Source organism: Pantherophis guttatus, chromosome 15 (genome assembly GCF_059756535.1).
Source record: "Pantherophis guttatus breed Tessera chromosome 15, ASM5975653v1, whole genome shotgun sequence".
Lineage (NCBI taxonomy): Eukaryota > Metazoa > Chordata > Lepidosauria > Squamata > Colubridae > Pantherophis > Pantherophis guttatus.
The window spans coordinates 985874-999018 of record NC_142077.1 but is presented as its reverse complement, the minus strand read 5'-3'; the positions used below and the strand labels follow the sequence as shown (position 1 = coordinate 999018).

The 13145-nt window shown below is 45.9% G+C and overlaps 1 protein-coding gene across 1 annotated transcript; it reads left to right on the top strand.

Moving 5' to 3' along the window:
- The first annotated feature begins 2254 nt into the window (after positions 1–2254).
- HES2 (hes family bHLH transcription factor 2) lies at positions 2255–5463 on the top strand. Its single transcript, XM_034424193.2, has 4 exons — positions 2255–2339; positions 2431–2526; positions 3321–3414; positions 3784–5463. The coding sequence occupies exons 1-4, from the start codon at positions 2295–2297 to the stop codon at positions 4071–4073; spliced, it is 525 nt and encodes a 174-aa protein (XP_034280084.2). The 5' UTR covers positions 2255–2294; the 3' UTR covers positions 4074–5463.
- The last annotated feature ends 7682 nt before the right edge of the window (positions 5464–13145 follow it).

Below are 13145 nucleotides of genomic sequence, written 5' to 3'. Positions count from 1 at the left end.
AATATGTACGCCCAGCCTCTTAAGAACACCCAAGTTAGTGGCTTCAGTCATCTGTACCGAGACAATTCCAGCCACAATTCATAGAATCACACAAGGCTGGAAGGGACCTTAGAGGTCTTCTAGTCCAACCCCCAGCTCAAGCAGGAGACCCTAGACCATTTCGGACAAATGACTGTCCAGTAGGGCTTTTTTGCCCCCCCACCCCCCAAGCGGTGTCCTTTTTTATACAAAGTCATCTTATTGCCCCCACAATCCGGGTCCTCATTTTACCTACCTCGGAAGGATGGAAGGCTGAGTCAACCCTGAGCCTGGCGAGATTTGAACTTGCAGTAATTGCAGACAGCTGGTGTTACTTACCAGCACTTTAGTCTCCTGCGCCACCAAGGCTCCAGACCCCCGACCCATCTTTGTTGATAGAGGCCAGCAGCCATTTGCATTGCCTTTAAGACCTCCCCCCCTCTGAGGCAGCTGCGCCCACTTGTGCCCACTACCAGTTGTGAAAAAGGCCGTTGGAGCAACAGAAGGTTGGCTGTAGCATGTGCCACAGATTGAGCTCGATGGTCTGAGGCGAAGCGAAGGGTCTCTACAGCACAAAAGACCCTCCCTCAACGATCCCAGCCCCCAGGCCACACTGACGGCTCAATTGTGGGAGGGGGAGAAGCGAAGACCTTGAGCCCAGCTTACTGTTGTGCTCTTCAACACCTGGATTTGAACCCAGAGCTGGCCCAGAGTCAGCAGACCAAATGTGCAGCTGGGCAGGGGAAGGCTGATAGTCTAGTTTTTTTTTCCTGAGCTTTCCCTGTGGTCTCCCATCCCAGGCCGATTCTTCTGAATTGTTTTATTCATTCACTTACTACATATATTTATGCAATAATTCCTGGGTTGATTAAAGGTACCTGCAGCATGACCTGATTTTGGGAAATTCTGTGTTTTTTTTTTTTTGTGGTTTTTTTTTGTCCAGCTTGTTTCGTGGCAGTTGGGTGGGCCGTTGTAGCATCCGCCACAACTTGTCAACAACATACCCAACGGATTTATTTGAGGGGTGGGTGGGAGAAAAGAGGAGGGCTTGGGGGCGTCCGCCCCGCCGCCTGGCGCCTTTTCCGGCCGCTCTCCAGGGTGCTGAAGACGCGCGGCTGAGACAGCTGGACCTCCGCCCCTAAGCCGCTGGGGTGAAGCCTGCTTGAGGGGGGGGGGAGGCGGGTTACATTAATGGCCCCTCCGAGACCCAAAGCAGCATCTCAAGCTAAAATGTTGGGGGCCGGACGGCGGGGGGTGTTTCACTCTGCCGATATGCAGGGTTGGGGTCTGTCTGTCTGTCTATCAGGAGATTTTGGTTTTATTTGTAACTTGTTGTAGGGAAGGGAGGCGGTGGCTCAGTGGCTAAGACACTGAGCTTGTCATCGATCGAAAGGTTGGCAGTTCGGCGGTTTGAATCCCTGGTGCCGCGTAACGGGGTGAGCTCCCGTGACTTGTCCCAGCTTCTGCCAACCTAGCAGTTCGAAAGCACGTAAAAAAAAAAATGCAAGTAGAAAAATAGGGGCCACCTTTGGTGGGAAGGGAACAGTGTTCCGTGCGCCTTTGGCGTTGAGTCCTGCCGGCCACAGGACCACGGAGACGTCTTCGGACAGCGCTGGCTCTTCGGCTTTGAAAGGGAGATGAGCAGCGCCCCCTAGAGTCGGGAACGACTAGCACGTATGTGCGAGGGGAACCTTTACCTTTAACTGCTGTAGAGAAGATCAGAATTACTTTTTTATATATATTCCCCCCCCCTTTCCTTACCTTTCCTTTCTTTTCTTTTCCTTTCCTTTCCTTTCCTTTCCTTTCTTCCTTTCCTCCCTTCCATCCATCCGCTCCCCCTTTTCTTCTTTTTTTCTCTCTCCCCCCTTCTTCTATGTGCCTCTCTTTCCATATCTTTCTTCCCATTTTTTCCCTTCCTTCTTCTTCGGTATTTTTTCAGATTTCTCTTCCATTTCCTCGCCCCGCCCTCCCCTGGAAGGGGAAAGACCACCCTCCCTGTTGGCCATCCCCCAACCTGGCCAACCGATCTGGCTGGGCACTCAGCGGGCAGCCAATAACCGGCTCCCTCTGGGGCCACCCAGCGCCAGACAGCCAAGCCCGGCTTGGCAAAGTGGCGGCGAGTTCCGCGGGCCTGGAGGCGCTGGACCTTAAGGGGCGGGGCGGAGGGGGGCGGCATTCCAAGTGGGCGGGGCCAGGAGGGTATAAAAGGCCCCCGTCGGGCGGGGCAGTTCCAGGAGTCGCTTCTGCCGCTGGGTTGTTGCGCATTGACAGGCGGGATGAGTCCGGGAAGGAAAACCGGGGAAGCTTCGGAGCTGCGGAAGGTGAGCCTGAGCCTTTGCCCCTTCCCCTGACCGGGCCCGGGGTCCAGCCGTCGGACTGACCCCTCCTCTCCTCTCTCCCTCCCTCCTACAGAGCCTGAAGCCCCTGATGGAGAAACGCCGCCGAGCGCGCATCAACTGCAGCCTTGGCCAGCTTAAGACGCTCATCCTTCCCCTGGTGGGCAAAGACGTGAGTGGCGACGCCCCCTCCCCACGCCAGACCCTCCAAGACCCCCTGGCAGGCGAAAAAAGATTGCGGGGCCCCTTCTTTCCCCCCGCCCCGGGGATCCAGTAGGGGCAGAACGCTTGACATTATATAAGATGAACAATAGAGAAGAATATTTGCACCTCAGGGTTGAAATGCGGGGGGGTCTCTGAGCTTGGGGGTGGGTGGGTTCTCACAGACGTTTCATGACCCAACTAGGGAACATCATCAGTGTGAGAAGGGAAGGGGGGTTGCAGGGAGGAGGAGGAGGAGGAAGAAGAGGAAGAGGAAGAGGAGGACTGTGGAGTCCTTGGTGCGCTCTGAGCTTGGTTGTTTTCTCACAGACGTTTCGTGACCCAACTAGACAACATCATCAGTGCTAGAAGGAGCGGTATGTCAACCAAGAGCAAAGCTCCCTCCCTTCTAGCACTGATGCTGTTCTCTAGTTGGGTCATGAAACGTCTGCAAGAAAACCCCCAAGCTCAGAGAGCACCAAGGACTTTTCTGCAGGGATTCACTCAACAGCTGTGGCAAGAGAGGTCTTAAAATGGAGCAAATTTGACTTTAACTGTCTCGCTCAGCGATAGAAATGTTGGGCTCAATTTTTGTGGTCATAAACTGAGGACTACCTGCAGTGCAAGCTTGGGCACCCCTCTCCTGTCGAGTCCCTGACCCTTCCGTTCCCTGCAGGGACTTCTTGGCAATGTATTTGTGGCGTGTGTAATTTTGCATCTTTTTTCGCATCTCAACAAAAATTTATTTTCACCGTTCCACTCCAGAATTCCTGCTATTCGAAACTGGAGAAAGCTGATATTTTGGAGATGACCGTCCAGTTCCTCAAGGACCTGCCGACGTCTTGCGGCACGCTTCCCGGTGAGTGTGACAAGGGTTGCACAATTGTGTGTCCTTGTGTTGACAGAACAAACGTTTGAAAATTGACATTTTAGCAGGGCGATCCCTAAACCTTGGATGGTGTACAGGCCGTCCTTGACTTACATTCGTTTAGTGGCCGTTCGAAGTTACAACGGCCCTGAAGAAAGTGACTTAGGGCCATTTTTCACACTTACGACCGTTGTGGCATCCGTGATCAAAATTTAGAGGCTTGGCAACTGGCATGGAGCTATGACAGTTGCAGGTCCCTTTTATCGGTTGTCATTGTGACTTCCAACAGTCGCTAAACGAATTGCTGTAAGTCGAGAACTACCTTATCGGGGGAATAATTTGAATTTTTGCTTCCCGCAGGATCGGTGGATAGCTACTGCGAAGGGTACCACACCTGCCTGTCCCACTTTGCGACGTTGATCCCGAAGTACAACCTGCTGAGCCCGGAAACTTGCAACCAGCTCTTGGCCCAGCTCCAGCAAACATTCAAGGATTGCGCTTGGCATCGCAACTGCACACAATCGACAAAGGATTTCGTCGCAACGCAACAGGCGGAGACACCCCTGTGCCCTGCTGCCCGACGGGACCAGGAAGACTTTTGGGGGTGCTCTCCGCCCACACAGCCTTCCCCCCTGTGGAGACCCTGGTAAAGGGGGGGAAATCTTCACCCTGCCCAGTTTGGGACTTATTTATAATCCCCTCTCTGCCCCCCCACCCCACCCCCGGGAAAAAAAACTGTACATGCCAGGAGTGTGGAAGAGGGTTTGGTGCGTCTCTGCAGGAGCATCCGTTCTGAGTTCCCATTCGGCCTTAAGATGCCTCTGTATTGACGACACGTTTAACTGCGCTCAATTTTTTTTCCTCTTTTTTTTTAAAAAAAAAAACCAAAAAATTGTGGGTCAGTTCTTGCAGTTAACTAAATTCCGCGTGGAAATCTGGTGTTTTGTTTCATTTAGACTCGGAGATTGGAATTTGGGAGAAAGTAATTTTACATCCAGGCACTTTTGACCTTCCCTTCCTGTGGACAGAAATCTCTCTCTCCCTCCCTCCTCTCTCTCTTTCTCTCTCTGTTCTCTCTCTCTCTCTCTCTTTCTCTTTATCTCACTTTCTCTGTCATTCTTTCTGTCTTATTCCTTTCTCTCACTTTTTTCTTTCTTTCTCTTTCTGTCTTTTTCTTTCTCTTCCGTTCTTTCTTTCTTTCCACCTTTTTTCTCTCTTTAGCTTTCTTTTTCTTTCTCTCTCTCTCTGTCTCTCTCTCCCACTTTCTGACTCATTTTCTCTTTCTCTTTTTCTTTGTCTCCCTTTCTCTGTCATTCTTTCTGTCTTATTCCTCTTTTTCTTTCTTTCTCTTTCTTTCTCTCCCATTCTTTTTATCTCTTTTTTCTATCTCTTTCTCTTTTTATCTTTCTTTTTCTTTCTCTCTCTGCCTCTTTCTCTGCCTCTCTCTTTCTGTCTTTCTGTCTGTCTCTCTCTCTAACCCCACCTCAAAACCTCCTTTGTGGTAACTACACAAGAGGGCTACAGGCCAGTAAACACCCCCGGGTGCTGCATTCCAAGAAGTCCTTGACTTGCAACCGTTCCTTTAGTGACCAAAGTGACTGAGAAAAGTGACTTACAACCAGTCCTCACATATATGACCATTGCCACATCCCCACAGTCATGTGATCAAATCACAGGCCCTTGTCAACCAGTGATCTTCCCAAACGGCTTCCGACAAGCAAAGCCGGATTTGCTTAGCGACCGTGTGGTTCATTTAACAACTGCAGTGATTCGCTTAAGAACTGTGGCGAAAAGGCCATAAAATTGTGTGGGACTCCCTTAACGGCAGCCTTGCTCAGTGATTGAAATTCTGATCACCAGCTGTGGTCGTAATTCGAGGATTGCCCTTTCTTGTTCGCCCTGGTTTGTAACTTGCACAAGAATTGGCACACGCGTGTGCCAAAAAGACTGAACAGCACTTTAATTCTGTAAATATATACATATATATATATATAAGTACATTTTTGATACCCAATAAAAATGTCTGAATTGATTTTAAAACCTGTGTCAATTATTTGCTGCTTTAAAATCTGACTTTTCAACCAGCAGGAAGACGGAGGTGTTGCTGAGAACATTATGTTTAAAAATATTGGTTCGTTTTTGGGATATTTAAAAATGAGTTTTGAATGGGTTTTTTTTTAAAAAAAACTTCTGAGCGTGTTTTCGTGTGTCATTTATTCCCGTTGCACAAAAAGCTTTGATGATCCACCCACAATTATTCCTTAGCCAAAAAAAAAAAAAAAACAACTTTGAAAAGTTGAGAAGAAGAGAGAAATCAGCTGGAATTTAGCCAGATTTCATGTTTTAATAGAGGGTTTTTTGGGGGGTGGAGAAAGTGTTCAGGATAAATGAAAGGCATAAGGAATTTTGCTCTGTGTTGGTTTTCTGCTTTAAGCCACTAAATCAGAGTTGAACCAGATTAATCTAGAGATTTCTCACTGAAGGAGGGGGTGGGGAATAGAGAGATTTAAGAAAACGTTCATTGAAAATTTAAGGCACAGATAAATTTGATACATACATTTTTTAAAAAGAGGGGAAGTAGAAGTGAAGGGAGGGAAAAAGAGAAAGAGGAAAAGAGAGGGAGAAAGAAAGAGAGAGGAGAGAGAGAATTAGAAAAAGACAAAGAAAAAGATGGATAAAAAAGACAGAGAGACAGAGATAGAAAAAAGCCATTCATTTAGGAACCGCCCCCCCCCCCCCCCCCAACATATCTCCCTCTCCACCTCTTCCCTGCCGTCAGGACTTCTGTCAGCTATTTATCAAGCATGTGTTGGGTAGTTCCGCAGGCGCTCTGTGGATTTTCGGACACCGCCTTCCTTGTGCATACCGTGTGCCGTCACCTCTTTCTAGAAACAGCCTGTAATTGCTTTTTGATGGCTCACTTGGGAGGTTTCAAAAGCAGACAGGTAATTATTTGCCTCAGGTGAAGAACCACACCCCCCTTTCTTTCTTTCTCTCTCTATCTCTCTCTTTCTCTCATTCCATTTCTCTGCTTTCTGTCTCTCTCTCTTTCTTTCTCTTCATGCCGCTCTCGTTCTGTCTTTCTTTTTCTCTCTTTCTTTCTCTGTCATTCTCTTTTCCCAGCTTTTTTCCTGTCTCTTTTTATCTTTTCTTTCTCTTTCTCTTTCTCACTTTCTTTCTCTTTTTCTCTTTCCAACTCTCTTTCTCTCTATCTTTCCCTTTCTCCTTCTGTCTCTTTTTCTCTGCCTTTTTGTCTTTGTTTTTCTCTTTCTTTCTGTTCTTCTTTTTCTCTTTCCATCTTTTTGTCTCTCTTTTTTCTTTCTTTCTGTCTTTCTCTGCTTTTATTTTTCTATTTCTGCCTCTCTCTTTTCTTTCTCTTTCCTTCTCTCTTTCTCTGCCTTTCCTTTTCTCACTCTTTCTGTTTTTGTTTTTCTCTTTCCGTCTCTCTTTTTCTTTCTCTCCCTTTCTCTTTTCCTTTTTCCTTCTGTCTCTCTTTCTCTGTCTTTCTTTTTTTCTCTCTCTCTCTTTATCTTTCTATCTCTGTGTCTTTCTCTGCCTCTTTCTGTTTCTTTCTCTTTCTCTTTTTCTCTTTCCATCTCTTTCTCTTTTTCTCTTTCTTTCTCTTTTTCCTTCTGTCTCTCTCTTTCACTGCCTCTCTCTTTCTGTCTTTCCCTCTCTCTCTGTGTTGGACAGCACACTTGGGCTGCTCTGAGAAGTTCTTAAGGAGAGACAGTCGTCGACTTACAGCAGCTCACTTAGTGACCGAAATGACAACAGCTCTGAAACAAAAGACTTAGGACCACTTTTCACACCGTGTTTTTAACCATTGCTGCATCTCCGTGGTCATGTGATTAAAACTGTGGTCATAAATCAAGGACTACCTTGATATTAAATACACATAAATGTGTATTATGTGTATTAAATACACATAAAACAAATTGGAGCATCATTTCCACCCTGAGATTCCGTTCGAACCTTTGGCATCTGAGGCTCAAATCTGATTTTTGGGGGGAGGGTAATTTTTCCATCGTCTCAACAGCCTCGCAGCCTGTAAAAGTTTCACGGGTGAATTTTTGGGGCTGACCCAGCTCATTTTAAAGGCCTTTTAGAAAACCTGGTGAACCCAGAGCCAGGGGAGGTTTCAAACGTCCAATTAGGAGCTGCAAATCCGGTTCCTCTTAATTGGGACACCGAGGGAGGACTGCAGCCAAATGACAGGTGAGATTAAAACACCCGGCAAATATTTCTTTTCCCCCCTCATGTAAATTTGTCGCCGGGGAAGAGAGTCAACAATTGTTTAATTACTGGCTGGAAACGCTGGGCTGACGCAAACAGATTTCCCAAATCCAGAAAGGCAGCAGGGAGGGAGCCGAACCTGTTGAAAAGGATTAGAAAATTAAAAGTTAAAAAGAAGCTCTCAACACCCCCCGAAGGGCCTGGGCTTAAGCAGCGATACTCGGCAATTGCCCTCTCGGTTGCGGCAATTTTTGATTTTGGGGAATTTGCCACGTCTGGGTTTGGAGGTGAGAGGAGACTTTGGGGTTGTAGATCAGGATCCTTAGAGAGAGAGAGAGAATGAGGGAATGAGAATGAGAGAGTGAGAGAGAGAATGAGAGGCAGGCAGGCAGGTAGGTGGATGGATGGATAAAGATAGACAGATAGATGGATGGATGGATAATGGATGGATGGATAGATAATAGATATGACAGACAGACATAATGATATAGATAAAAAGATGATGGATGGATAGATAGATAGATAGATAGATAGATAGATAGATAGATAGATAGATAGATAGATAGAAGATACAGACAGACAGATGAATGGATAGAATAGATAGACGGATAGAGAATGAGAGAGAATGGATGGATGGATAAATAGATGATGATAGATAGATAATGATATAGATAGATAAATAGATAATGATGAAGATAGATAGGTGATAGATAGATAGATAGAAGATACAGAGAGACAGATGGACAGATAGGATAGACGGATAGAGAAAGAGAGAAAGAGAGAGAATGGATGGATGAATGGATAGATGATAGACAGATAGATAGAAGATACAGACGGACAGACGGACAGACGGACAGAATAGATAGATGGATAGAGAAAGAGAGGAAGAGAGAGAATGGATGGATGAATGGATAAATAGATGATAGATGATAGATAGATAGATAGGCAGGAAGGCAGACAGGCAGACAAATGATGGATGGATGGATGGATAGATGAGACAGACAGACTAACAGATAGAATAGATAGATGGAGAGAGAGAGAGAGAGAGAGAATGGATGGATAAATAGAGGATAGAAAAGAATTAGAATGGAATGGAATGGAATGGAATGGAATGGAATGGAATGGAATGGAATAGAATAGAATAGAATAGAATAGAATAGAATAGAATAGAATAGAATAGAATAGAATAGAGAATAGAATTCTTTATAGGCAAAGTGATTGGACACACAAGGAATTTGTCTTTGGTGCAAATGCTCTCAGTATACATAAAAAGACAAGATACAAAAATAGATAGATAGATGATGGATAGATAGATGAGAGATAGATAGATAGATAATAGAAAGAAAAATCCAGAGGGTCTCAGAAGGGACCCTCCCTAGTTTCTTGGGCTGTGAAGGCGAGGGAGTGGGGGAGGGAAAGAGGGGCTTTGAGGCTTTCTGTCCATGTAACCTTCCAATCAAAATCTGGTTTCCACTCCTGGCTGATGGCCCTTATCTGATCTACCTGGCAAGGCAGACAAGAAGGAGTTTCTCTTCAGCTGCTGAGAACCTGCCCGCCTGCCAAGGGGAAGGTGCCTTAGATACCCCCTCAGGGCAGGGAGAAGAATCTCGGTTGGCCTCCAGTTGACGCCTCCTTCTTTCTTCACTGGAGCTCCAGGAAAATTCCTGAGCCTTTTTGTCAGGCTGTGGCCAGTTTCTCCTTTCAGCAAAGAAAAAAAAACCTGTGAGATTTTTTTTTTTTTTAAAGGCTGGCATTTTCATGAACCTTCCCAGGGAACCATCCTGTAAAGTTTAAAAGTTTTTTAAAAGTTTTTAAAAAGTTGTTAAAAAGTTTTTAAAAAGTTTTTAAAAAGTTTTTAAAAAGTTTTTAAAAAGTTTTTAAAAAGTTTTTTAAAAGTTTTTTAAAAGTTGTTAAAGTTTCTCTTAAGTTTTAAAGAAAGCATTTTAAAGTTAGTTTTTAAAAAGTTTTAAAGTTTCAAAAGCTTTTAAGAGTTTTAAAAAAGTTTTTAAAAAGTATTTTTTAAAGTTTTAAAGAAAGTGTTTTAAAGTTACAGCTTTAAAGAAGTTTTAAAGCTTTCAAAAGGTTGTTTTTTTTTAAGTTTTCAAGCCTTTAGAAAAGGTTCAATATTTTTTTAAAAAAGTTTTGAACTTTTTTTAAAAAAAGTTTGCCCGTCAGAAAGTCGCAAAAGGGGATCACTCGACTCCAGGACAACGCAACCATCATAAATATGAATCAATTGCAAAGGGTCTGAATGTTGTGTCTCGTGACTGTAGGGATGCTGCAATCCCGGTCATAAGTGCGAAAAACGGTCCCAAGTCACTTAATGGTGGTTTAATCATAGCTGTCTAATGCTAACTTTTGAGAAACTCTACCTCCGTATCTCTTTGGAAACCACGAGGGCTAGAAACTTAGCTTTGCCCAAGGTAGAAGGCAGGATATCTAGAGTGGAGTCCTAGAGGTCATCTAGTCCAACCCGCAACTTTGAGCAAAGGGGGTTGGTCTAGAAAACCTCCGAGGTCCCTTCGACGCTTCTGTGCGTTTCTACATCAATCAAGCCAAGGTGGTAGCATCTCCTTGTGGTTTTCCTTTTTTCCCTGACCTTGGGGAAACCAAGTCACGTGCCTGAGCCGCAACACGCAAACCAGCCAGCCGCCTGGACTTGTTCCACACAAATCCTGTGCTCAGCTCAGCCGCCCACATGGCTCGCGGCGGGGTGAATAAGCAGTTTCGCTGAGTGGTTACAGAGACCGGGCGAGGCCTCCGAGCTCTGGGGAACCTGGCACCCGGCGGCCGTGTGCTCCTGCCTGAAAAGCGTGGGAAAAACAGCCCTTTTTGCCTTCCGTGGGGCTGGGCGGAGGTCTCTCTGGGGTGGCCCCAGGCAAACAATGTGCTCGGCGTTCCTGGGAGAGAGTTATGGGGCTCCGATCCAAGGCCTCGGGCATCCCGCTTGGAAAAGGGATTTACCCACAGCTCAGAAATGGGTGCAAGGAATTGTTTGCAGAGTTTCTCTGGGTGGGTTTTTTGTTATTTTTTTGTTATTTTGGCATTCGCACCCGCCTGCATTTTTGTCCTTTTCTTAATTCATTCTGAAATTAGCAAAAATAAAAAATAAAAATAAAATAAAAATAAAAATCCCAGCTGGAAATAGGTTGGTTTGGCTCCTTTTGGGATTTTCCAATTCTGATTTTTCCAGCCGGAGACTCACTCCACAATGAAAAATTTTCAGGCTGGTTTGAAGAGTTTTTTGCCGATTCTTAGAAGCGTGTTGGGCCAAAGAGTGCACAAAACATGGTCGGTTTGTTAAGGGAAGCACACACAGGGCTGGTGATGTCAGGGGAAAAAAAAGATGGAGAAATTACAAATGGAAGGATGGATCGGATGGGGGGAAGAAACACCGAAAGAATCTCTTGTGGGTTTTGGCATGAAGGTGGAATAAAAAGCTACGAAGGTTGGAGTTTAAATCTGAGAAGAGGAAGGAAGGCTAGATGGAAGAAAAGAAGGGGAGGGAGGGAGGAAGAAAGGAAGGAAGGATGGAAAGAAAAAAGAAGAGAAAATGAAGGGAGGGAAGATAGAAGGGAGGGAGGGAGGAATAAAGGAAGGAGGAGTGAGGGAGGAAGGGAGAAAGGAAGGTTGGAAAGAAAAAAGAAGAGAAAATGAAGGGCGGGAAGATAGAAGGGAGGGAGGGAGGAATAAAGGAAGGAGGAGTGAGGGAGGAAGGGAGAAAGGAAAGGAAAGAAGGAAGAGAGAAGGAAGAAAAAATGAAGGGAGGGAGGATAGGAGGGAAGGAGAGAAATGATAGATGGGAGAGAGGAAGGGAGGAAGGAAGACTTGAAAAAAAAGAAAGGATGGGAAGAACGAAGAAAGGAAAAAAGAGAAAAAAGGAAGAAAAAAGAAGGAACGAAGGAAGAACGGAACGAAGGAAGGAGGGTAAAGAGGGACAGAAGAAGGAAGGGAGGGAAGAGGGAAGGGGGATAGAGGGAGAGAAATGAAATAAGGAAGGAAAAGAGGGATAGAAGAAAGGAAGGATTACAGAATGAAGGAAACGTAAAAAAGAATGGAACGAAGTGGGTGAGACGAAAGGAGAGAACTGAAACGAGAAACTGAAATGCAGAGATTTGCAAATACTTACAAAGCAAGAAAAATAAACAGGGATTTTTGCACAGGCCCAACCTCCAACACAGGAGGGGGGGGAAACCTTCCTTCTCCCCCCCACCCCGAGAGCCACTGCCCTTCCAAAGCCGGATGAAGGGCTCCCCACCCCACCCCACCCCACCCCACCCGGTGGCTGCCCTGGGTGCCAGCTGCTTCCCACCAGAGGCGGGAGGAGGTATGCGCCCTGCAGCCCGAGAACGTCTCCTCAGCCCCGAGGGCAAGGGCCGGCTCCCAGTTTCGATCTGGCTGCAGCCCAGCAGGTGCCATGAATCACCCGGGCTTCCTCCGGCTTCTCCACCTGTCTCCGGGGAGTGTGGCAATCCCCACTGCTCTTGTTTGCCAAAGATGCGAGACGTGGGAATTGGCAACGGAGAGGCCAGGCTCACGGCTGCGGCCTTGCCTGGGTGGGGGTAGAGAATAGAGGAAAGTGCCCGGGGGCAGGAGGAGGAGAGCCAGCTTACCATTTGTGAAAGTCACCCCTCGTTTCTCTCGGGAGGAACTACTGCATCCTTGCACAATACAAGTAACTGGGCGGATCATAATCCAAGAAAAGTTATACGGAAGGGGCAAAAAAAGGACATCGAGACGGACATTGAACCAAGAAATATTAAAAGAAAAGGAATGTATTCAATTCATGGAAAGGAAACCAGATTTTTTTCTTTAAAGGGAACAGAAAAGAAGACACACACCATTACAAAATGTATGGGATCCAGACAAAGCATATATTAGAGGATCAGCGATAACATTGTAGAGGAAAACAGAATAGAAAGAAGAAACAAAATCCAAGGACATTAGAAGAAGAAGACAAGACATTAGGGATAGAATTACAAAAGGACAGATAGAGGTAGAAAAAGATAGATAAATGATAGATAGATAGATGATAGATAGATAGATAGATAGATAGATAGATAGATAGATAGATAGGTAGATAGATAGATAGATACAGATAGGGAGAGAGAGAGAGAGAGAAATTAGAAAGACAGACAGGAGAGATGACACACAGACACACAAAGGGCAGAAATCTTGGCTCATAAACTTCAATCAAAGGAAATATCACACACCAGTGTACACTTTGGGGTTGGTCTAGATGACCTCTGGGGGTCTCTCCATCTTCTTCAAGCTGATGAATCGGGTGGCCTTACGCGCTTCAAAGCTCAGAGCTCCCTCATCTGCAGGGCTTCTCAGACCCAAAAGGAATCGGATGCCTTTCCAGAGATTAAACATTGCATGATCTGACCTTGGGTGGTCCTTGACCGGGGAGGGGGGTGGGCTTGGCCAGCCCAGCCCACCACCAACGGTTTGGCTTTCCTTAAAAACGCTTCGGTGACAGCAGA